Source organism: Trematomus bernacchii, unplaced genomic scaffold, assembly GCF_902827165.1.
Source record: "Trematomus bernacchii unplaced genomic scaffold, fTreBer1.1, whole genome shotgun sequence".
Classification (NCBI taxonomy): Eukaryota; Metazoa; Chordata; class Actinopteri; order Perciformes; family Nototheniidae; genus Trematomus; species Trematomus bernacchii.
In genome coordinates, this window is record NW_022987852.1 from 802,394 (window position 1) to 829,158 (window position 26,765).

General features: G+C 41.4%; 2 protein-coding genes across 2 annotated transcripts in view; both read right to left on the minus strand.

The window, feature by feature from the left end:
* The window catches only part of sptbn5 (spectrin, beta, non-erythrocytic 5), a gene marked incomplete in the record, with an annotated part of 102,769 nt that extends 88,211 nt beyond the window's left edge, over positions 1-14,558 (minus strand). The window contains 4 exon segments of the mRNA XM_034113445.1: positions 1,726-1,842; positions 3,965-4,132; positions 12,410-12,532; positions 14,446-14,558. Coding sequence (XP_033969336.1) covers positions 1,726-1,842; positions 3,965-4,132; positions 12,410-12,523 — 399 coding nt within the window.
* A 6,185-nt stretch (positions 14,559-20,743) lies between these two features.
* ehd4 (EH-domain containing 4) overlaps positions 20,744-26,765 on the minus strand; it is a 35,212-nt gene continuing 29,190 nt past the window's right edge. The window contains exons 7-8 of the mRNA XM_034113444.1: positions 24,618-24,782; positions 20,744-21,879 (exon numbers count right to left, since the gene is read on the minus strand). Of these exons, the coding sequence (XP_033969335.1) occupies positions 21,322-21,879; positions 24,618-24,782 (723 nt within the window). The 3' untranslated portion in view covers positions 20,744-21,321. The remainder of the gene's footprint in view (positions 21,880-24,617; positions 24,783-26,765) is intronic.

Consider the following 26,765-nt stretch of genomic DNA (forward strand, 5'->3'; position numbering starts at 1 on the left):
GAGTTCTCTGGTGACTGCCTGGTGTGTCAGGGCCTTTACATCTAGTTAGCTCTGAGTGTAAAGGCCCTGACACACCAGGCAGTCACCAGAGAACTCGCCGACACCCAACACCGACAGATCCATCGACGAGTTCTCCTGCGTCTTGGCCGTGTGTCGCACTGAAATACACCGCTTTACTTCAGCCGAGCACGTACGAACTGCGCATGCGTGAGTGGCAATAACTCTCCTTACCAGCAGGCGGCGGTAGTGTGTATTCGTCATTCAAAATAGGCAACAACCGGAAGAAAGACTGCGTGATACACCGAGAGAAGAAGAACAGACTGATATAAACAAACAAATAGCGTGTGCGTTCCATTTTCACTCTCGTCCATCGAAAACATGTTTTAGAATATAAAAATACATGCATGATGAAATGAGCACATAAAGTGCAGACATACTATAAACTCACAGTTAATAGACCTGCATCTGATGATCGCAGTGTTCTGGCGGGTGTGTAGTTTGAGTCAGCAATGTAGTAATGGCCACTTCTTGCTAAATTTACGATGAGATGAAAAACCGGACTTGACCAAACAAATCACGGAGCTCTCAGCAGAGGACAGCCGGGGACGCTCCCGCCGATATCAGAGATGTCCCTGCTATGTGTGGGAGGTAAGAGAGGACATTTAAGGGCTATGTTTGATGTCTTTAAGTATCACCTGCTGGGGTTTAGCTGCTGTCCTGTGCCTTAAATCGTTTGTTTACGTCCCTCACTTCCGTTTCGCTTCTCATTTGCTAGCTGAACAGCTGATCAGAGTGCTTTCTTGGCCCGATAGCTTGTGTCCGACGGCCGATTCAACATGTTGAATCGGCCGGGTGTCGACCGTGAAAGGCCAAATAAGGCGTGTCACGGCCGAGGGTTCGGGACACACCAAATTGACTTTGGGCGACAAGGAACCCGTTGTCGCCAAACAACGCAAGACGGCCGATATCGGCCTGGTGTGTAGGGGCCTTTAGCGATGCTAATGTAAACACCGACCATATTACGTCCAAAACAGTCGGGCATTGTTTCTGATAGCAACGTTTCTGATAGGGCCGTGGGTCCACATTTCAGATATTACGTCATATCGGACGCAAATCTGGATCAGCTCCGTTGTTCCCCGTTTTTAGAGATTTGGGTACGGAGGAAAAGAGAGAGGGTTTTATTTTCTGACGCTGCGTGAGTTCCCCGACACACCGGGGACACATGTTGATGTAGAGAAGACATCAAAAAGTGCACTTTGCATGATAGGTCCCCTTTAACATAATGGAATAACAGATTTATAAACACCATGCATAAAAGAGATACAACATTGTAAATACAGTAGGAGTTAAAACAAGTTAAAAGACTTAAAACAGGAATTTGAAAAGGGAAAAGGACCCTCATTTCAAAACGTAACACCCTGCATACTTAATTTTATTCTTAGTATCCTTCTGTGAACTCTTACCTGTCCTATTCAGCGTTTCAAACTAATTCCTGTTGCTGCTTTAACACCTGCATTTTGCAACAGGGATCAATAAAGGATGACCTTGGCTTATCTTAAGAAAGGTAGAGGAAGTAAGACAAAGAAAGGACGGAGGAAGAAGGATGGAGATCGAGGTAAAGGAAAGAGAAAGGGGTGAAGGAGGACAGTCAGGAAGAAGGAAAGGGACTTTATAAACTGGATTACAGCTTATTGCAGACTGAAGGTCGTGGGTTTGAATCCCTACCTCGTCCAGGTTGATGGGTCCGATCTGGAACCTGAGGATGATGATCCACAGCAGACCCAGGATCAGCGTTCGGTCCCCGTCCACCACATTCTCTGGACCAATCAGATCCACCCGAATCTGACAGGAAAGAAAGAAAGAGGGAGGGTACATTCCATCCTTTAATGTTTAATTTAATGTTCCTTTTTTTTCCATTTGTTATTTTATTGTTGTTTTTATTACATCTCCATCACTAATTTATTTTATATTGTACATTTTAATATTATTTAGGTGGAGGCTTCATACAAGCATTAAGGTTTTCTGCATTGTAAAGAATGTATTATCAAATAAATAAACTAAACCAAATCTAATCTAATCTAAAAAGTCTTCAAAATGCATGAGAACCATTTCCGATTCAAGCAAGGATCGTGAAACTATATAAGTGAAAGTCAAATAAAAGACTTGTCATGTAACCAAAAAGATAAAAATGGATAAAAATGGAAAGTAAACCGGACAGTTTGATGGGTTGTTGGACTAGACTCTTTGTTAGTAATCTGAATGACAGTAACTGTTAAGGCCCTGACACACCAAACTGACACCAAACTGACACCAAACTGACACCAAACTGACTCCAAACTGACACCAAACTGACACCTAACTGACACCAAACTGACACCAAACTGACTCCAAACTGACACCAAACTGACACCAAACTGACACCAAGCTGACACCAAACTGACACCAAACTGACACCAAACTGACACCAAGCTGACACCAAACTGACACCAAACTGACACCAAACTGACACCAAACTGACACAACTGACTCCAACTGACACCAAACTGACACCAAACTGACTCCAAACTGACACCAAACTGACTCCAAACTGACACCAAACTTGACACCAAACTGACACCAACTGCCAACTACCAAACTGACACCAAACTGACACCAAACTGACACCAAACTGACTACCAAAGACACCAAACTGACACCAAAACTGACTCCACAACTGACACCAAACTGACACCAAACTGACACCAAACTGACTCCAAACTGACACCAAACTGACACCCAACTGACACCAATCTGACACCAAACTGACTCCAAACTGACACCAAACTGACACCAAACTGACACCAAGCTGACACCAAACTGACTCCAAGCTGACACCAAGCTGACACCAAACTGACTCCAAACTGACACCAAGCTGACACCAAGCTGACACCAAGCTGACACCAAACTGACACCAATCTGACACCAAACTGACACCAAGCTGACACCAAAGAACACGTCCCGACGGACTTGACTGTTGTGTCGCCTCACGTCTCTGCGTCTTGGCCATGTGTCGCACTGGAACACACCGCAAAGACTTCAGCCGACGGCCAAGTAGCACGTACGAACTGCGCATGCGTGAGTGGCAATAACTCTCCTTACCAGCAGGCGGCGGTAGTGTGTATTCGTCATTCAAAAGAGGCAACCGGAAGACAGACTGCGTGATACACCGAGAGAAGAAGAACAGACTGCGTGATATATACAAACAACAAATAGCGTGCGTTCCATTTTCACTCTCGTCCATCACAGACTGTTTCACATAACGACTTATAATCTAAAACATGTCTAGTGCGGTACTGGAAAATGAAAAATAATAGCCGTCTGTGTGTGCCTTCTTCACTTCCGTTTCGCTTCTCATGCTCTGATTCGCTAAGCTGAACAGCCAATCAGAGTGATTTCTTTTGCCAACAGCCTCCCGATTCAACATGTCGAATCGGGAGCGGAAGGTGTCGGCACGGCCCGAAAAGACACGACGGTGCGGGACACACCAATCTGAGTAGGGCGACAGGACGCTCATCGACGGCCAGACATCTATCGACGGCCGAAATCGGCGCGGTGTCCCCGGGCCTTTAGAGCCAGTATAATTGTGACGTCTGTAGTCAACACACTATAAAAGACTACAATTCCCACGGCGCCTCCTCTAAAGTGACCGTTTTTTTTTAACCGTCCAATTACCCTTAAGTTATGAAGTTAAGCTTTATCAAGACAGAAAGAATACCTAAGTTGTTTGTTATTTGTTTTGAATATTGTAACGGCCTCTTTTCTTTGTTGCATGTGTAAAAGTTTGTTATTTTATTTTGAGCAAACACATCGCATAACTTCATCCAAACCATCGGAGGCCAAGCAACTCTTCAACTGTAAGTAATATAAAGGAAAGAAAAACGAGTAAAAAAATGTCTGTTTAAGGCAAGGAAGCCACGACAGTAACCTTTGTTTTGAGGAAGCTGATGGCGTTGCTGTTGTTCTCCAGGCAGTGGACCCTCAGTTTTCGGTGGGTGGGTTTGGGCAGCTTCTCCTTTGAGATGAGCTCCAACAGACGGATCAGGGCGACTCCGGTCTTCAGCTCTGTGTAAACGTCCGTCAGCTCCACCTTCTCCTGCAGGACGGGAACACAGGTGCACATACAACTTTACAGAGAGAGCATATTCACTATTACAATACAATACATATTCACTATTCACATCTTACACTGCACTGTAACTTTTATTCATGTACCTATTATTCACGTTTTATTTGTTTTGTTTTTTAATGTTTCTAATGTGTTTTATGCTCTTAAGGTCTTTCATTTTTGTAAAGCACTTTGAATTACCTTGTGTTGAAAAGTGCTATATAAATAAACTTGCCTTGCCTTGCCTAAATCAAATGAACACACAGTTGGCTTTTCCTTCCCCGCTCTTAATCTCAAGACATTGGATATGAAATAAAACATCTCAGGATGAAGTCGTTTTCCATATCTTGTAACTAGGGCTGCATGATTTGGAAAAAATAACTAATTGCGACTATTAAGACTGATATCAGAGTCTTTTACATTATTATTGAAAAATACATTCATAAGTGCAGCCTTACTACACAACATTTTTTTATTTAAATTAATGAATTAACAGCAGAACGAGTCCTTCAATGTCCTATTCTGTCTGATCTTATTCTGTTTTACATGTTCATAGTTGACTTATTCCTGCATCTGACTTGCCCCATGCATCACTTGCACTATTTTTATTGCACTCTTTGACTTCCTTATTTCTTTAGGTCTTAAGTTTATTGTACATTGCACTGTTGGCAGCTTATTTTCTTTATATGACAATAAAACCTTTAAAATTACTTCTGATACTTTCCCTACATGAAGCCAGCAATACTTCTGCCGTTTTACTTAAAGGGGACCTATCATGCAAAATGCACTTGTGTACGTCTTTTCTACATGAATATGTGTCCCCGGTGTTCCAGGGAACTCACCAAGTGTCAGAAAACACAACCCTCTCTATTTTCCTCCATACCCAAATCTCTAAAAAAGGGGCTGCAACGGATCTGATAAAAACTGATCCAGATTTGAACATTTCTCTGACGTCAGGACGGAGGAGCTGACCTATCAGGGGAATGAGAGGTTGCCGTGGCATGGTAACAGCATGGTAACAGCATGGTAACAGCATGGTAACACGACGCTCGTAACTCGGCCCCCTCCTTTGCAGGGGGGCGTGGTCAGCTGCAGTGCATGCAAAGACAGGGTGGAGGAGAGCAAAATAGAGCGAAATGAGGCATGGCTAAAATGCATGGTCTGTTTGGTATTTTGAAAAAGAAAACGTATAAATATACCTTATATAGGTATGGCCCTACAATATATTATATATATATAGGTCCACTTTAAAGCACAGGTTGTGTTTTTCATTCAGGTGCCCATTTCAACACTGAAACAGGTTCTGGCTTTCCTTCAGTTCATTTCCTATCAGCAGGAATCGTGTAGTTTTACATATTGGATCTTCAGTAAAGGATAAAACTACTTAAGCCTCTGCAAGAGTGTTTCTGGGGTGTAAGGATATGTTGTACAGCTTTGTGACAGATAGGAAGTTCAAAGTTTAAAGGCTAATTTCCCTTAAATCGTCCTGAGAGTCGAGTGCTTTTTTCCGCTGAAGTGTACATAACGTCTCTGCTGCAGGACTTCCTGGTTATCTGCAGGTCAGGTAACATCTTACAGATAAGAGTAGCTCATCGAGTGGACACATTCCTACCAATAAGAGGGTCCTAACTTTAGACTCAAGTGTTTATACAGGATTTATAGACCTGCTGCTACCGGTCATAGAATTCAAGGGAACTCTTGAGCTAACGAAGCCAAAAGGACCTTCCTCTATTAGGCATGAACATTTCCTATATGTTAATACATATAAATCAGTTTGTCTTCAGGATAAAAGATTGTATCTTCACTGAGTTTACAACTTTCCATTAGACCTTAAAGGTAGGGTAGGTAAGAATGGAGAAACCAGCTCGAGTGTGCTAGAATTTGAAAGCACACAACCGGAATAAATCTGCCCCTTCCTTCAGACTTCCTTACAGAGCCCCTCCTCCAACAAACGGACGTGCACATGACCAATGAGGGCACCAGATGAGTTTGTGCACAAGGCTGACAGGCAGGTAGGCCATCCAGTTATCTGACACGGGCCGGCTCAGATGATTGGTCGTGCTTTTTACAGCGCCACGGCTTCCACAGATTAAATATTTGTATATATTTATTGTCAAAACATTTAATGTATTCATTGCTATCGGGATGTTAAGAGCATTCCATGGAATATAACAAAAAGTGTTTCTGAAGTGAATTACCTACCCCACCTTTAACAGAACACGTTTTTTTATGGAAACTGTCCATATGATTTTTGTGGATTTACTTGGTTTTAAGATTTGTTTTTACTTTAATTTGCACAAAAAAAGAACAAACCACATTTGTAGGCCTATAGCCTTTTCCAAAAATAAAGTTACAAGGGTTGTAACAGGACAAAATTAAAACTTTAGAACACAAAATATTAAAATAAACCAAAACAAGTCTAAAAGGTAACACAATTAAGCAAAAGGGCTATAAATGAGAAAAATAAGTATACAAAAAAAGGCAAAGAAAAGACCATATCCAAATGTCATTTTAAAAGCATGTCCATTACTTGCTGTTACTTTGAAAAAACTACAGTTCCTTTATAATTTGCTTTAGTAAATGTAATTTGTTGACTTCCTTAATCGACTACAGACAATTTATTTAGATTTAATTGAAGATTCATATGTTGAATATGTCATTATGAAAACTAAAACACTAATAAATGATGTTGGTGTTATGCTATCTTACCTAGCCTCAGAGGCTGTAGCAAAGCTCAATGATGTTAGCTTATTGCCACATTATAAGCTAACAGTTGGTTAAATTATTGGATTTAAAAGTACGTTTATTCCCTGTAAAACATTTACCACTCTGTGCAGACGTTAAGACATCAGCAAAATCATAAATATAACTTTTAAGAATTGTAACTTGGTCCTAGAAATCACTTTGGATGAATGCGCTACAGTCTAAACTGGGAACACACATGCCATTATGCGCGCGACGGTTATGGATTGCTCCGTCGATTTAACACAACTATCACTCATTCCGACAGTAATACAGTTTATAAGTAGCGATCAAGAGACATATACACCCACCGGAGAAAATACAATCCTCTCGTCGACTTAACAGGCGGTACAAAGTAGATGTCAGGGGGGTTATGTTGATAGAAAACATGATTTACTCCGAGTGACAGACTTCAACAAACAAACGTTAATTCAAAAATGGCGCAAATCTTCTTCCTCACTGCCTAAGTGGAGTTCTGCTCAGCAGTTGAGTGCTCAGTGCTGCCCCTAGTGGCCGGAATATATGTATTACAATAATACTGATCAGGAAGAAGAAGGGTTACTTTACAAGAGGAAATTCTGTTTAGTAAAGTATGTAATTTAGTGAGAGAGTATTAAAATTATGTATGTACACAAATATGTGTTTTGTTTGCCTTTCCTAGTATGTTTCTCTTAGTATTTGCAGATTCTAAGTCAATATGTGTGTTCAATTAGAGATTGACTCATCATTTATTATAGCTTTAAAAATGTAAATGTTATTTGTTGAACTGTGAAGCCTTTTGTAAAAAAAGAAACATATATTTACATGATGATTCAAATGAATTATCACGTTGAGAATCCCTGCCTGATATTATTTCTTTATTATTATGTTTGTATATAACAGGCACCAACCAAACTCTGTAGGGTTTTCAAAATATTGCAGAAATCACTAGCATATACTGTATACCGTCATGTTAGGGACATTACAGAGAGTGTTATTAATTAAATTAGGTTTAATTAAAAAAAAGAAAAATCCTAATACAGAACTAAAGAAAAGGGGTTGTCCTGGTGACCTTTTCTGAATTCCTCCCTACAGCCCCGAACCTCAGGATAATAAAACACTTCTGCATTTTTCCTCGGTGCTGCCATCCTGCAGAAATCCCTGAGGAATTCTGGGAATGAGGATCAGCAGCAGCAGGCCTCAGTGTTCAAGCCAACAGCTGGTACCCAGTTATCAGAGAAAACACACAAAATCAAACCCAGAGCAGTGAGGAGCGCCTGGAATCTGTCCGACCTGCCAGAGACGGAGCGTGAACACATCTATTTGTATTCCTCAGAGTCTGTGAGAGAGCATTAGCAGCTGCAGAGGAGGGTTCTGCGTTATCATGCCAGCTGATGGATGTGTGTTTGTACATGAGCTGAGACTAAAAGCAGGTTATCAGACAGGAACGAGACGCACAGTGATAACAGAGAACTGGAGCAATAACACTGACATCATGCAGAGACCCAAACATCAGCTCTGTCAAACTTCCTCATTTGTTTACACTGCAAAGAGTTCAATGTCAGTCAACTAGTGAGTTTAATAACCAACCACGCACCATGATATACCTGCATTTCCCTACAGCAGCGGTTCCCAACCTTTTTCAACTCAGGGCCCACTTAAGAATCACATTTTTTTTTTGCGGCCCACATTCAACCATAAATAATACGGAGGGTAAATAAAGTTCTGATTGGTCAATTCAGAACATGTGACACGTTGTAAATCCAGTAGAACAGACCGCTGTCAAGGACTGTAATGGCCGTTGCTAAGGACTGTAATGACCGTTGCTAAGGAGGATTGAGAAAGAGAAAGGAAAACAGGTTAAAATAAAAGAAATCTTAATAATGAAAATGCTTCCACACAAATCATAATGTTTTGCAAATTATTTGGCAGCAAATATTGAATTTACATTTACACCCTTTCATATTTTATTTGGGCTTTTAGATGAAGACTGCACACAGTTAATAAATACAACAATTATTCTGGCTAAAATACATATTTTTAAAAGTCAATCAAGGAGTAATCTTAATTTAAGGTGTTTGAAGAGTAGATTCAAAATCAAAAAATCAAAGGGTGAACACGCTATGAAATGGGAAATAATGAGCTCTAACGAAGAGTGGGATTAAAGGAACTATAAATATGCCATGCTGTGTTTTTGGTGGTTTTTGGTCGTCAACCTATTTTTGTTTGTGAAATGTTGAAGTGATTCTACTGACTGCATCTTTATTTCTTCTGTTTTTGTTTTGTTGTTGTCTGAGATGGGAATGTCATCTCCTATATGTTATTGTTATGTCCATGTTTCTGTCTTTAGCCTGTACAAAATTAAAAGAAAAAAAGAAAAATTATTTGGCGGCCCACTTGCAATGCCTTCGTGGAACACTAGGGGGCCGCGACCCACAGGTTGGGAACCGCTGCCCTACAGCAGTGCTTCTCAAACTTTTTTCAGTAATGTACCCCCTTTGAAACATTTTCTCAGCCAAGTACCCCCTGACCGACCCCGAACATTTTTGATAGAAAAAGCCTATATAAATAATTACAATAGAGTGATGTTCCCTCAGTGTGTGATTTATTAACTCCTTCGTGCGTGCATTACAACAAATTAAGGATATTTTCATCTTCATGCATGAAAAAAAATAACATTTTTATAAAACAGATTTTTCCAAGGAGTTTTTCAATTGAAGTAATATATGTTTAACAAACCAATGAACAAAATGATATATTGTGAAAAACTATAAAATACAATATACACATTTGACATGTTTATATGAGGACTCCCTTGGTGGTTCTAGGAATATTTTATATAAAATTGTGTTTTCTATTTAACTTATTGTACTAAGATTATTTTTGTAATCATGCATGGTATTTTTTTAATTAACCTTTTTTTTATTTTATTTTTTAAATCTCACGTATCCCCTGCAGTACCCCAAAGTACCCCCAGGGGTCCGCGTACCCCTATTTGAGAATCACTGCCCTACAGGATAATACAGATTTATCTTGTCGTGTCTGATAACACGATTCTCTGACAAAACTCCAAAACAAGTAAAAGTCCTGTGTTCCAAAATGTTACCAAAGTCAAAGTACGATCGTGTCATATTTATGTCCTTGAAAGCAAAAGTAATTGCGATGCATTTAAAACGTAACACTAAAAAATATACAAACTCATTATTCTGTTAATTAATTAATGATGGTAAGGTGATGCATAATCTATACGAATCATGCATCATGTTGCATAAGATGATAATGTTTTATATATAAATCTTTATCAGCAAAGCCACCATTACATTACATTACATTACACGTCACTTGTTAGACGCTTTTATCCAAAGCGACTTTGGGGTGAAGTGTCTCAGGGACACAACGACATGCTGACTGCAGTGGGGTTTGAACCTGTGCTCCCCTGATAACACCAACACACTATTCCACTGCGCCACACACCTCCCTATACTATAGTCAGGTAAATGTAGTGGAGGAGAAATATAAAGTATCACAAAGTGGGAATACTCAAGTGAAGTACAAGTACCGCAAAAAACTTGAAATTGATTGACTTCATGTCTATACCAATTATCAGTTTTAGAATAATCTACGATGATGGATTGGTTTAAAGTACATTAAACAAATCACATGTGTCTGAAGTTACTTTTTGAAAATCATCCAACACATATCTGTTCGTACAGTGTGTTCAGTCCTGATGTGTTTCCATGCTCTCTGATGTCTCTCTGTGTTTGTTGTCAAATCAACTGCAGACACATGCAGCGTCATAATACTTATTATTACTGTAACCACCAATAATCCTTCAACTCAGCACATTTCTGTCTCAGCACCGACTCAGCGTCAGCCCTGGATTGAGTTTACTGTCAAGAATCTGAGAAGTTTCTTCCTATTTTACAGTTTTGGCTCTTTGAGAGAACTGTGTACAGTGATGGAAAGTACATTTACTCAAACACTGTGCTTAAGTACAAATTAGATGTACTTTTACTTTGCTTGAGTATTTTCATGTTGTGCTATTTTATACTTTTAGCACACTACATCTCAGTGGGAAACATTGTACACATTTACTGCACAAAGAATACTTTTACTCTAATTACTTGAACTACATGTTGTACTTGCATACTTCTACTTTAGTCAGGTTTTGAAAGCAGCACTTTTGCTAGTTGTGGAGTATTTTCTCAGTGTGGTATAAGTACTAGGATCTGAAACCATAGTTTAGTTTTGGGTTTATATGATCACGACAAATAGTGGTTTAGTAGTTTTATAACAGTCTTTTCTAACGTGTGTACTCACCTCATTTACTCTGTTTTTTTATTTTATTTTAATTGTATAGTTTAGTTGTTTTCTTTCATGCTGGGGGGTATATTTGATCAGCTTTTTGGCAGTCTGGTTTAAATGTGCACTGTTGCATCTGTTGGGGAATAATTTGCTTAGGTATTCAACCTTCGACCCAGTTCATCGTTTCCTCTCTTTACTGTCTCCTTTCCCGTGGCATAGTTATACGGCCTGGGGTATTGCTGCTATCTCTCTTAAAGGGGACCTATCATGCAAAATGCACTTTTGTAGGTCTTTTCTACATGAATACGTGTCCCCGGTGTTCCAGGGAACTCACCAAGTGTCAGAAAACACAACCCTCTCTATTTTCCTCCATACCCAAATCTCTAAAAAAGGGGCTGCAACGGATCTGATAAAAACTGATCCAGATTTGAACACTGTCCTGACGTCAGGACGGTGGCGCTACGGCTATTGGGCCAACTCCACCAATCAGGAGGAGACAGCCACGGCCATTGCCGTTCGAAAGCGCTGGAGACGCTGTAGTACATATGCCAGGCCTGTAGGTGGTGCTGTTCTCACAGAATCAGCCCTTGCAGAAACAGAGCTAAAAAATGTCAAATTGAGCAAAATGAGGCATGGCTAAAATGCATGATCTGTTTGGGATTTTGAAAAAAAAAAAAAGTATAAATATGCCTTATATAGGTATGGTCCTACACTATATTATTCAGATATAGCATGATAGGTCCACTTTAAGGAGGAGCAGCTTGGGCGCATTGCTGTTGCCAGTCTATGACAGAGCACAAGCCGCCATGAGGTAGTTTACTGTTCAGGGACGTAGGTTGCCTGGCGCACATTCTTTTCTATGGACGAGAGCTCTAGTCCATAATTGTTTAGTCTCACTGATAAAGAATGTTGATTATTACACTCTGAACTAGTTAAAACCTCGAGCTACAGAAAGAGTTCTTCAGAATTGGTTTGGCAACCGCTGTGTCAACTCGTGACACACCACCTGTCGTGTAAATTCTCCGGCCGTAACTCCAAATAAACCGTCAGTGTTTGCCATCAAAGCTCCAGCTCTCCTCGTGTCTCTCTGAGTCCTGTTCTAATTGCTACAGAAGTTTCCCCCACAGCATCTACAGTATGTATTTCACTGCTCAATGACATTCTGCATCATTTTTCTTTATAATGAATAAAGTGTTAAATAAATAACAGTCTTGTGTTGCTCATGCCTCCCAGTCTCACCCCGTTCTTGGTGAAGACGCTGTTCATCCACTTGGTGAAGGTTTTCTTCTGGACGCTCATCCTCTGCTCCTGCAGCTCTCGGACCCGCCCGGCCCCGTCCTCCTGCACCTCCATCCTGACCTACTGCAAACACAGAGGAAACACCAGAGACGGGTCTCAATGATACATATCAGGGGTACCTTTTACCTCAAACAATGAAATGAGACATTGTTATAATCCCTGGTAGTATTAGAACAAGTTAATTGCATATAAAAACAAGTGACGCAACCAAAGACAAGACTATATTAGGTGTTAAATGTGTGTTGTGTTATGTTATAAAGAGAAAATATGTAAGTGTAAAGTTATGTCTGACACCAAATATTAAAATGCAGTGTATACAAGGATGCATAGGATATATACAACAAGTATTATAAGTGTAATAAGTCAATTATTGCTTTTGCCATTTCACAGAATACCTCAACAAACAACTACTTAACCCTTGTGTTGTCTTCCTATCAACTTCTGTCCTCTGAGTTTGACTATTTATAAAGTATATAGGATAAATAATAACCCAAATGTGTATTATACCCTTTAAGGCAACTTTATTCCTACTTATTATCATAAGTTTGACCCTTCTTTTTTAAATATATGTTAAATAAACCTCAATTACACAAAATTAAACCTCATTTCTGAGTTCAAAAAAAGGAACAAATGTTGAATGATTTTATAAAATGGACCCCAGATACCAAACCTAATCATCTTTTCCGAAAGCAGACATTTCTGCAGAAAGTTGTATATTTCATTCTACACTTTAGTGGTGGACAGACGGACACAAATGCAGCATTTAGCACACCTTCATTCAGATTTCAATGTATGTAATGCAGCGTTTTCTGTAATTGAACCGCCGATGCTTGACTTGTGCTGACTGCTGATTGGTCGTCTGCTCAGAGTTCACTTTCACCCAGTCAAAAGTTCAGATTTTACTTTATGCTGACATGAGCGTCACACCCTCAATACAACACTGCTGTAAAAATACCAGAGGTGTCATAATTACACGAGACACATCGACCTGTGTGTGTGTGTGTGTGTGTGTGTGTGTGCATGTGTGTGTGTGCGTGTGTGTGTGTGTGTGTGCATGTGTGTGTGTGTGCATGTGTGTGTGTGGCTGTTTACATATATATAAAGTTGGATTAAATGGAATTAAGATGGTATAAGTGTTAGAGTAAGTAAGGCTAGCTGTTTCCCTTTGTTTCCAGTCATTATGCTAAGCTAAGCTAACGGCTGCTGCCCTATCTTACCACTTAAAATATGCAGAAGACATGTGACTTTGTCAATGTGTCATTTAACTGTAATTTGCACTTTTAACCTCTCTTATACTTTACCAAACTCACTTTCTGTATCTTTAAGAGCTATTCATGTGTATAGGCGTATAACCAGGGGTGCACACAACTTTCCCAGTGAGGTACTCAGATGAGTACCTGGAGTCAGTGTTTGGTACTCCAACTTCTGGCGATTGTCAACGGGGGGGCGGGGTGGTAGTGGAGTGCAGAGCTTCATGTCCGCGGAGCGTGTGAACGTTGTGATCAGCTGTTTTAGCGCAGGGCTGCTGTACAGACCGACGTTAACAGCAGCCCTGTCTGTGCACACGGAGACCGACTCTCGTCCGGTGATCTAACCACCTTCTGGAAAAGCTTCACAAGTACGTCGGTATGCAAATGCGCTTTGTGACACAAGTGACGGTACGCATTTCAGATTGTTGCCGCGCATGCGTACCTGCGTACCAGTTATGTGCACCCCTGCGTATAACTATATCTCCCTGCTGCCATACGTTTGTTTACATATCATAACATCAACATGGAAACAGAGGCAAAATCACACAGGACTAAAATAACCTGAAGATAATAAATCCTGCAGAACTACAAACATGTCAAAGCAGGAAAACACTACCAGTTAGTACACACTCAGAAGAAAACACCATGTAGTGACACATAGCGACTGATAGCTCTCATGGAGTTTACTGCACATTCACACAGACAGGAAACAGTGACTTTTCTTACCTTGTGTTCCTCTGTATGGTTTCGGCTGTAGAAAGTCAGACGGAGTGAGATCCAAAGATTTGTTGGAATAAAAAACACACAACACACAGAGTCTGTTTCCACCTGCTCTACATGTGAAGAAGAAGAAAGTGTTTCATGTGATGTGATGTCTGAACTTTGAAGCCATTGGATTTACAGCATGAGCGGCTCTGCTCACCTGACTGCAGGTGCAGGGGTCACAAATTATATATTCATACACACACACACACACACACACACACACACACACACACACACACACACACACACACACACACACACACACACACACACACACACACACACACACACACACACACACCACACACACACCACACACACACTCTTAAAGTAAACCAGTCAGCAGGTTAACGTTTCAGTGTGTCTTCACATGAGGTTCACTTGCTGTTGGGAAACTCAGCTCCTCTGAAGCAGAAGCAATGCACACAATGGTCAGAGTAAAATATGTTATATTACAGAAGTCAACGATATAGTAAATATGATTGTAATTTAATCAAATTTGCCACGGGTGTCTTTAATAAGAAGAGTTTTATGAAAGTTTAAAGAGCCTCTATTATGCTTTTTGTGGTTTTCCCTCTCCTGTAGACTGAGCTCTGGTTTCAGACAGAGGGTGAAAAGAGGTGCTGCAGCACAGAGACAAATAAAGAGCTTTTTGAACATTAAAGCATGGAGACACTACATACTGATATACACCTGAACATCAGCAGGAGAGGACTCTTTAAAGTAGAGACACTACATACTGATATACACCTGAACATCAGCAGGAGAGGACTCTTTAAAGTAGAGACACTACATACTGATATACACCTGAACATCAGCAGGAGAGGACTCTTTAAAGTAGAGACACTACATACTGATATACACCTGAACATCAGCAGGAGAGGACTCTTTAAAGTAGAGACACTACATACTGATATACACCTGAACATCAGCAGGAGAGGACTCTTTAAAGTAGAGACACTACATACTGATATACACCTGAACATCAGCAGGAGAGGACTCTTTAAAGTAGAGACACTACATACTGATATACACCTGAACATCAGCAGGAGAGGACTCTTTAAAGTAGAGACACTACACACTGATATACACCTGAACATCAGCAGGAGAGGACTCTTTAAAGTAGAGACACTACATACTGATATACACCTGAACATCAGCAGGAGAGGACTCTTTAAAGTAGAGATACTACATACTGATATACACCTGAACATCAGCAGGAGAGGACTCTTTAAAGTAGAGACACTACACACTGATATACACCTGAACATCAGCAGGAGAGGACTCTTTAAGTAGAGACACTACATACTGATATACACCTGAACATCAGCAGGAGAGAACTCTTTAAAGTAGAGACACTACATACTGATATACACCTGAACATCAGCAGCAGAGGACTCTTTAAAGTAGAGACACTACATACTGATATACACCTGAACATCAGCAGGAGAGGACTCTTTAAAGTAGAGACACTACATACTGATATACACCTGAACATCAGCAGAAGAGGACTCTTTAAAGTAGAGACACTACATACTGATATACACCTGAACATCAGCAGAAGAGGACTCTTTAAAGTAGAGACACTACATACTGATATACACCTGAACATCAGCAGGAGAGGACTCTTTAAAGTAGAGACACTACATACTGATATACACCTGAACATCAGCAGCAGAGGACTCTTTAAAGTAGAGACACTACATACTGATATACACCTGAACATCAGCAGGAGAGGACTCTTTAAAGTAGAGACACTACATACTGATATACACCTGAACATCAGCAGAAGAGGACTCTTTAAAAACACATCAATGGTCCTATAATCTGAAAAGCTGTAGGAAAAATCTTTCATGCTGACCCGCTGAGTTAAACATCGGAAACTGAATAATGTATTCATGATTTATTATTCACAGAATGGTAATGTACACAAAGAAAACAAAGCTGGAGAGGAAAAGCAGGGAGGAACGCTTCCTGTCGGGAATATGATTAATGACACGACGTCCATCCTTAACCCTGCCAGCACGACCTGAAACAGGACGTTATGTAACAGTGTGTGTCCTTTAGAAAAAACACACATTGGAGACAGGTTTCAGTGGAAAGTTAAGGTGAATTAAAACTGCTATTGGATTCTTTTAAAATAGAAAACATCCACAGAGCCAACTTCTGGTGAGGAAAGAGAGAAAGCTGTTGATCAAATCATTCATTTATAGCTGCAATGTTGTCTAAGATACGTAAAGACATGCCTCCCACTCTGAAGAATACTTTAAACCAGGGTTGTCAAACTCAATTTCATCGCGGGCCACATTAGAATTATGGTTGCACTCAAAGGGCCGGTGGTAACTTTAAGACTATATCAATAATATACATAGATAATAAATATACATAATAAATATAAAATAATGTGGATTATTATCGGATAGGGTAATAACTTCATAATTAACTACATCTGAAAGCAGAAGTCTAGGGGAAATAATTGCAAGTCTCTTCATTGCGCATGTCACACAATGAGATGCATTGTGGGACATGTAGTTTATGGGCAACGTTCTCCTGTAAAGCGGCACGTAACATTATAATACACTTATTATATTCTTTGCAAACTCTTGTGGGGCCACATAAAATGAAGTGGCGGGCCGGATTTGGCCCCCGGGCCTTGAGTTTGACACCCCTGCTTTAAACTGATTAAAAAACATTCCGATTAGTGATCATTTTATATATTTTGTGTGTAACAACTGAATCTAAAAGTAACTGTGAGCTGTTAGATAAACGTCGAGGAAGAATGAATTATTCTACTCATTTTCAAGTTCACTTTTGTATGTAGTGTCTCTACTGGGACATGTGTCCATGCTTTAATGTTCAGTAAGTAGAAAATAAAAACTTTACAGAACATGTTGAGTACAGTAGAATAAACTTTATTAGTCTGAGATCATCAGAACAGAGTAACTTCTGACAACAGGAATACAAAATACATAAAAATCACAAAAATAAAAACTTTTCAGGTAAATGAAGATTTTTGATTAAAGTCAGACTGAGAGGAAACAGAATCATCCCGCTCTGTCGAGGCTCCCTAAACCACCAGACAGCTGATTCCACACGTTTATACAATACAATTCTGTACTTTACGGACATTTAATCAGAGACAGAGAGGACTGAGGACTTGACACACATTCCCTTATGGAGAGAATAAATGCACAAGGAGTTTATTTGCTACGCTTCACTGAGATTTGTCAATTTGTTTTTGCAATTGAAAGGCACAGAACAGAAGCCGCCCGGTGCTAAATCCTCAAAGACTTCTAACGTCCTGTCATAAGAACAAAGGGCATCACGTATTGAAATGAAAAGGCACTGCAAGATCTTAAAATACGCACTTTTAAGATCACTTCTAACAGCATTTAAAAAAAGAAGATTTGGTCCAGTTGGCTCAAGTTGAAGCACGAGGGAAAACATTAGGAGAAACTGGAGGGATGGTTACAGACTGAAGAAACACTGTGTGTGTGTTACAAGAACTGTACAAGTATTCCTCAAATTCAGTCTAAATACATGTCTTCCAGCGATCATCTAGATCTGAGGTCAATGGAAGGCAGGCCGGTGCTTTGTTCAGAAAAGGGAAACTTTTTGAGAGGAAATAGTAAGAAAGGTGATGTTTGGATGTTGGGAGGCGTGTGGCGCAGTGGGTAGTGCGTTGGTGTTCAGATCCCTGGGCAAGACACTTCACTCCAAGTTGCTCCTGTGGGGATTGTCCACAGTACTGAGTATGTAAGTCGCTTTGGATAAAAGCGTCTAACAAGTAACATGTGATGTAATGTTTCTCCGATCCAATATTAGCTGAGCAGCTGCAACTACATGTGCAAGTGTTTGGATTTCTCCACATGCTCAAAACAAAGCTCATCTGCACTGTTTTTTGTTGTTTAACCTTTAAAAAACCAGGAAAACAAGAGCAAAACTGTAAGGAATGGATTAAACAATGTGTTTATGTTAGCATGTACGGCTTGTCAGGGAATCATTCTGTATACGTGTTTACCTCTCGCCCTCTGACGCAGATGCCCTAACCCTTGAGCAGCCGTTATCTCCCATAAGGAGGAGCTGCCCTAGCAAGTTGTTGTTGTTACCAGTTTGTGACCAGGCAGCTCTCGGTCAGAGATAGTTATTGTTGTGGGACACCTGGAACACATCCTTCTCGGGGCGTAGATGACCTCGAGCCATAAGCGACAACAAATGTGATTCAGTGTCCTCAGCTGTTTAGTCTCTCTATTGAAGAATGTTGATTATTACACTCTGAACTAGTTCAAAAACCTGGAGCTACAGGAGGCTCTTCAGAATTGACGGTGCATCTCTACCGTGTGGTCAGGACCGTGGCCCGTGACATGGTCTTGGGAATTCTCCGGCCGAAGTCCAAATAAAACCGTCAGTGTTTGCCATCAAGCTCCAGCTCTCCTCGTCTCTCTCTGAGTCCTGACTCCATCAAAGCTCCATCTCTCCTCGTGTCTCTCTCTCTGAGTCCTGACTCCATCAAAGCTCCAGCTCTCCTCGTGTCTCTCTCTCTGAGTCCTGACTCTCCATCGCTACAGAAGTCTCCCCCACACGGCTAACTCGCTGTTTCAACATTTGTAATCATTTTGGCGGATATTGCAATTGTTTAATATTAACGGGCTATGATGTGAATAGGATCTGTACCAAACAAATAGGTCTGTAGAATATCTCTGAAACTCCACAATACTTTCAATATGTATTTTAACACATGTTGTGATTTTTGCACAATTTCGATAACATTTAGATAAATTGTGCAGCCATAGTTTGAAACCAGTGAAATTGTATCTATGTACTTTTTGCCATATGCTGTATTTTCCTGCTTTGTATTTCTTGGACAGTTCAGTTGGACCGGAGCGTCCTCTCTTCAACATGTTATTCCGTTGTTTTTTACACCATGAGGAAACACAGACTGAGGGCTGTTTCAGGACGTCGTTAAGTAGTCCCTCAGGACGAGGGAACGGCGGCCGAGCGAGTGTCCCTTCCTCCGGACTGAGATCTGTTCAAACAGGACAGACTCTGAGCTCTGACGACCCCTGACCCCCCGCCCCCGTCCTGACTCCGAGCCAAACAGTAACCGCTTCCTGCTCTGAAACATCGACGCAGAGACGACTCAGGATCTCGTTGAGTTTCTGTGATTTCCTGAATTCTGGGTTTTGTTTTGATCCTGAAGTTCCAAAGCTCTTCTCCTGAGCGCATTGACATCTTTTAGAGTGTTGCTTTTATTGCTTTTAAGATGCTGTGTGATTTGTTTGTTTATTTGACTGCACAGCGCTTTGGTCTGGAGGTTTTAAAGTGTTTGAAACTGTGTTGTATTGTATTGTATTTTGAAGGATTTCATTCTAAAAACACATTAAAACAGTAACTGTGCCTTCGAGAAATCACATAATGACAGTTTTATATAACTTGTTGACTTATTTTGGGGCGACTGTGGCTGCGAGGGGGTGCGGTCGTCTTTCAACCAGAAGGTTGTGGGTTCGATCCCAGCCCATGCAGTCAACATGTCGATGTATCCTTGGGCAAGATACTTAACCCTGAGTTGCTCCTGATGGCCAACGGTGTGTGAATGTTAGGTCCTAGAGTAAGGTGCACTGCTCTGTGTGAATGGGTGAATGACGTGTGGTATGTAAAGCGCTTTGAGGGATCTTAAAGACTGGATAAGCGCTATATAAGTACAGTCCATTTACAATGTTAAAACCATTAAACATATCCTGGGTACAACTGACAACGATGTTTTCTTCACTTGGCTGTTTTAAAATTGGAATAAAACCACAAAGAAAATGTAATAAAATATTTAGATTTTGCCTAAAAATACCAAATATCTTTGTGTTTGTGGACCATTGTGTCATTTAGACACAATGAATTCAGGAAGTTAAAAATCACTCTCTTATTCCTTCAAAATAAGAATCCAAATGAACGTTAATGACGAGGTTACATTATCTTTTTTCTTCTTTGGTGAACTGAAATCTACACCATATATATCTATATATGTTACCAATGTAAAAGCTTCCCATATTATTTAGTTATTTTGTGTTGTTTATTTATTTAAAGGTCCCATGTCACGGCCATTTCTACTGATCATAGTTCCATTGTTGAGGTCTACTAGAATAGATGTACATTGTTCAATGTTCCAAACTCACATTGGTTTCTCAAACAGCATCTCTGTATAGTATGTGTATTCACTCTCTGTCCTACACGGCTTGTTGGAGCTCCTGCCCCCCCTCCCTGTGAGCCCACTGTGCTCTGATTGGTCGGGACGTTGCGAGGCTCGCTGCTCAGTGAGCTGGCTTACCGGTGTGGTTTCCGGGTCGGCGATACAGAGAGAAGCATGACATGGGACCTTTAAAGGAGTGATTAGCAGCTGAGTTGATGCATCGGTGAGTCAATGCTAAACCTTGCTGATAGTGTCTCCTGTTAGTCTGAAGATCAGCTGGTGCTTTTGTACATTTGGACTTCCTCTCAGCTCACTCAGTCGTTAAGGGGCGGGAAAGTTAAGTGTCACAATAAAGACTCGTAAAATATACGTCTACATGATCTTATTTCCTCTTTGGTGCATTGAGATCAGCTGAATTGTACAATATAGATACATCTTATATTTCGTTTTGACTTCCTAACGCCATTAATTGGTTTATACATTTGACTGTGCGATTAGCAGGTGATTGGATTCCTCGGTGAGTAAATCCTAAACATTGAATTCGACCATCTCTTCTGTCAGTTGGCTGATAGTTAGTCTGAATATCAGCTGGTGATTTTGTACATTTGGACTTCCTCTCAGCTCAGTCAGTCTTCTTCCGTTTCCCTCTCCGCGCTCTAGTCCTCACTGTTGTTGTACAGTGCCTCCGCGTCGGGGTTTTTGCGGTGTGACGGCGGCACCAGGTGATCAGGCAGCTCGCTGGGCAGCTCGTATCCCTCCAGTTTGACCTTCATAAGATGCTGAGCGAGCGCAAACTCCTCGTCGTCCAACATGCCGTCCTTGTCGCAGTCGGCCAGCTTCCAGATCTTCCCCAGCACCGTGTTGGGCAGCCGCGAGTTCATCATCTCCTTCTTGGCGTTGACGCCGGTGATCTTGCCGTTGACGGGCATCAGCATGTAGAAGATCTCGTCGTAGCGGTGCTTCTCGCGGCTCACGATCCAGTCCTCCGCGTCCGCTCCGGCGCAGATTCCCTCTCCGTACCCGTGACCGAACGGCCCGTCCTGGGAGCCCTCGAAGGCGCCGCCCGACACGAGGACCGGAGGCGCTTTGGACTCTTCGTCGCGGATCATCGTCATCAGGCCGGCGATCTTCGTGGCCAACATCTTGTCCACAGACTCGATGAGTTTTATTTTCATAGACGGGAACTTACTGAAGTCGTAGTGCTGCAACATGTCCTGGAGGAGAAGACAGAAAACATGTTAAAGGTCACCTATTATGCAAAAAGTATTTTCTACATCAACATGTGTCCCCTCTTCTTCATGTCTCTTCTACATCAACATGTGTCCCCTCTTCTTCATGTCTCTTCTACATCAACATGTGTCCCCTCTTCTTCATGTCTCTTCTACATCAACATGTGTCCCCTCTTCTTCATGTCTCTTCTACATCAACATGTGTCCCCTCTTCTTCATGTCTCTTCTACATCAACATGTGTCCCCTCTTCTTCATGTCTCTTCTACAAACTTATAAAAACCTGTCTGAAAATGAGCTGATCAGATTTTGGCCACTTGATGATGTCATAACGATGTTTTGGCTTGAGTAACCATTATCCAATCAGCACCAAGGTAACCGTACAGTATTGAGTATGTAAGTCTCTTTGGATAAAAGCGTCTAACATGTAATGTAATGTAATATTTGTTGCAGTTCCTCGTGTCACAGACAGGTGGCGCCAAAAAACTAAGATAAACCCAAAAACTTGAGTGAGTTAATGAAGTTTTGCAGTGAAATAAAGTAGAAATTCCAGGTATTTTGTCTTAATATTTACATGTTATGTTACTTTATACTTAGACTCCACTACATCTAAGGGGGAAAGGGTACTTTTTACTTGACAGCTTTAGTTCGTTTTTTTTATCTTAAACCATGTATCTCTAGATATGTTATTTAGATGCTTTGTGATAAACAAAAGGAATAAGTCTTCCTTTAGATGTCCTACTTCTAAATCATAATACACTATTTTAAAAACAGCTTAAATCATCACCTCTGATAGTCACATGATGAGCCTGAGCAGATCTGCAGCTGCACACAGTGTTCTCTGCTGACCTCTGACCTCTCAACACACACACACACACATACAGATACTAACAACACGTGGCTGTGTGTGCTTGTGTGTGTGTCTTGAGAATACACATCTCAACAGGGAACTGAAAAATCTCAAAATCCACTCTCGCCAATAAAAACACCACGACAAACCACCACACACACACACACACACACACACACACACCAACACAAACACACACAACATCAAACACACACACAACACACAACACACACACACACACACACACACACACACACACACACACACACACACACAGCACACACACCACACACACACACACACACACACAACACACAACACACCAAACACACACAACACACACACACACACACACACACACACACCACACACACACACCACACACACACACACACACACACACACCACACACACACACACACACACACACACACACACACACACACACACACACACACACACACACACACACACACACACACACACACCTGCAGCATCTCTACAGGCCTGACAGCAGCTGCAGAGTGAAAGTGTGATGTTCCTCTGACATCAGTAAAAATATGTTTACCCTCATCTGAGAATAACATTTTGTTCTCCGACTGTTTGCTAAAGTTCAGCCAGAAAAACATGACATCCAGCTGCACAAATAATAATCGAATATGATTTGAAGAAGATTGAAGATTCAACTTATTGTCATTACGTAGTACAGGTGCTATGTAACGAAACGGTCTCTCTGCATTTGACCCATCCTAGTGTTAGGAGCAGTGGGCTGCCATTATGTACAGCGCCCGGGGGGCAGTGTAGGGAACGGTGCCTTGCTCAGGGACACCTCGGTAGCACTTGGTCTTTCCGGGACTTGAACTGGTGACCTTCCAGTTGCCAAGCCAAGTCCCTATGGACTTCGCCACCACCGCCCTATTTAAAGTGGACCTATCATGCTATATTTGAATAATATAGTGTAGGGCCATACCTATATAAGGCATATTTATACTTTTTTTTTTTTTCAAAATACCAAACAGATCATGCATTTTAGCCATGCCTCATTTCGCTCAATTTGCACTTTTTTACCCCTGTTTTAGCAAGGGCTGATTCAGTGAGAACAGCACCACCTACAGGCCTGGCATATGTACTACAGCGTCTCCAGCGCTTTGGAACGGCAATGGGCGTGGCTGTCTCCTCCTGATTGGTGGAGTTGGCCCAATAGCCGTAGCGCCACCGTCCTGACGTCAGGACAGTGTTCAAATCTGGATCAGTTTTTATCAGATCCGTTGCAGCCCCTTTTTTAGAGATTTGGGTATGGAGGAAAATAGAGAGGGTTGTGTTTTCTGACACTTGGTGAGTTCCCTGGAACACCGGGGACACATATTCATGTAGAAAAGACGTACACAAGTGCATTTTGCATGATAGGTCCCCTTTAAGTAATAGCTTGGTCTTTTATAGTGTATTTGAACTTATTTTGTATTATTATATAGTGTATTTTATCAATACTGTATTTCTTTACTGGTAATATGTGTAATTTGGCTGTCTTTGATTTATTTGTATTACATTTGTACCTCAATTCAATGCCTTGCAAACATGCTGATGTACCATAACAATGTTTGTCAATTTTAAATCAATAAAGTATATATCTAATCGCCTCTATGTAGAAAAAAGTACCTTTTACTTGGGTAAAAGTCCTAATACCACACAAAAAAGTAATGTACTCATAATCCTACTCAAGTAAAAATAAGTATAAGTATTAACAACCATGTAAGTTTTTGTCCATAAGAATCATGCAAGTGCTATTTTGATATCAACGGGAAAACATCACCTGTTTTCAAACTAAAACCGATATTTCCTTTTGCAGCTGTGATGTGGCTGTGTGTGTTTCTGTACCTGCATCTTGGTGACGTTGGGGAAGTCTCCGGGGCTGATGTGGTGCTCTCTCTGCAGGTGGGTGTAGATCTCAGGCAGCCTCATGATCAGCTCCTCCTTCTTCTTCTCTCTCCCAAACAGAGACGGCATCTCCTTCTTCAGGTGGCTGATGATGTAGGCGTGCACCTGCGGGAGGAAGAAGAAGAAGAAGTGGATGTCAATCAAAGAACATCAACATAATTCTGGATTCACTAATTATCAACCAAAATCTGTTGGTGGTTAAAGGAACAGTCCCACATTAAGTCAACTAACTATAACTATATCATTGGTGATATATTTGTGAAGGCTGAACTAGAAGTTAGCATTACTAGGCCTCCCTCGACAAAAAGCAATGGGAGTTTTCCATTTGAGTTTTGAACATTGCAGAAAATAAGCTCTGTGGCAAACACACGTTTATGATACTTTACAAGTCGTGTTCAGCATGTCCACATATTAACACCACTTTTTAAAGCGTAAATGCAATCTCCAAAAGTAGCCTATAAGGAACTTCAGCACGGTCACATGACTTCACGTCACCACCGCTAAGCTAAAGGCGGCTAATGTTGGGCTATAAAGGAACTACAGCACGGTCACATGACTTCACGTCACCACCGCTAAGCTAAAGGTGGCTAATGTTGGGCTATAAAGAAACTACAGCACGGTCACATGACTTCACGTCACCACCGCTAAGCTAAAGTTGGCTAATGTTGGGCTATAAAGGAACTACAGCACGGTCACATGACTTCACGTCACCACCGCTAAGCTAAAGGCGGCTAATGTTGGGCTATAAAGGAACTACAGCACGGTCACATGACTTCACGTCACCACCGCTAAGCTAAAGTTGGCTAATGTTGGGCTATAAAGGAACTACAGCACGGTCACATGACTTCACGTCACCCACCGCTAAGCTAAAGGCGGCTAATGTTGGGCTATAAAGGAACTACAGCACGGTCACATGACTTCACGTCACCACCGCCTAAGCTAAAGTTGGCTAATGTTGGGCTATAAAGGAACTACAAGCACGGTCACATGACTTCACGTCACCACCGCTAAGCTAAAGGTGGCTAATGTGGGCTATAAGGAACTACCAGCACGGTCACATGACTTCACATCACCACCGCTAAGCTAAAGTTGGCTAATGTTGGGCTATAAAGGAACTACAGCACGGTCACATGACTTCACGTCACCACCGCTAAGCTAAAGGCGGCTAATGTTGGGCTATAAAGGAACTACAGCACGGTCACATGACTTCACGTCACCACCGCTAAGCTAAAGTTGGCTAATGTTGGGCTATAAAGGAACTACAGCACGGTCACATGACTTCACGTCACCACCGCTAAGCTAAAGGTGGCTAATGTTGGGCTATAAAGGAACTACAGCACGGTCACATGACTTCACGTCACCACCGCTAAGCTAAAGGATGCTAATGTTGGGCTATAAAGGAACTACAGCACGGTCACATGACTTCACCACCGCTAAGCTAAAGGCGACTAATGTTGGGCTATAAAGGAACTACAGCACGGTCACATGACTTCACGTCACCACCGCTAAGCTAAAGGATGCTAATGTTGGGCTATAAAGGAACTACAGCACGGTCACATGACTTCACGTCACCACCGCTAAGCTAAAGGCGGCTAATGTTGGGCTATAAAGGAACTACAGCACGGTCACATGACTTCACGTCACCACCGCTAAGCTAAAGTTGGGCTATAAAGGAACTACAGCACGGTCACATGACTTCACGTCACCACCGCTAAGCTAAAGGCGGATAATGTTGGGCTATAAAGGAACTACAGCACGGTCACATGACTCACGTCACCACCGCTAAGCTAAAGGTGGCTAATGTTGGGCTATAAAGGAACTACAGCACGGTCACATGACTTCACGTGACCACCGCTAAGCTAAAGGTGGCTAATGTTGGGCTATAAAGGAACTACAGCACGGTCACATGACTTCACATCACCACCGCTAAGCTAAAGGCGGCTAATGTTGGGCGTGATGACGTTTAGTCGTCTCATTTAGACACTTGTTATCAACCAATGTTTTTAAATTCACCAGTGGGGTATTAACTGACGTATTTGATGTCGTAGAAGAAAACATGAGAATCTCTTCAGCTTGTGTGATCATATC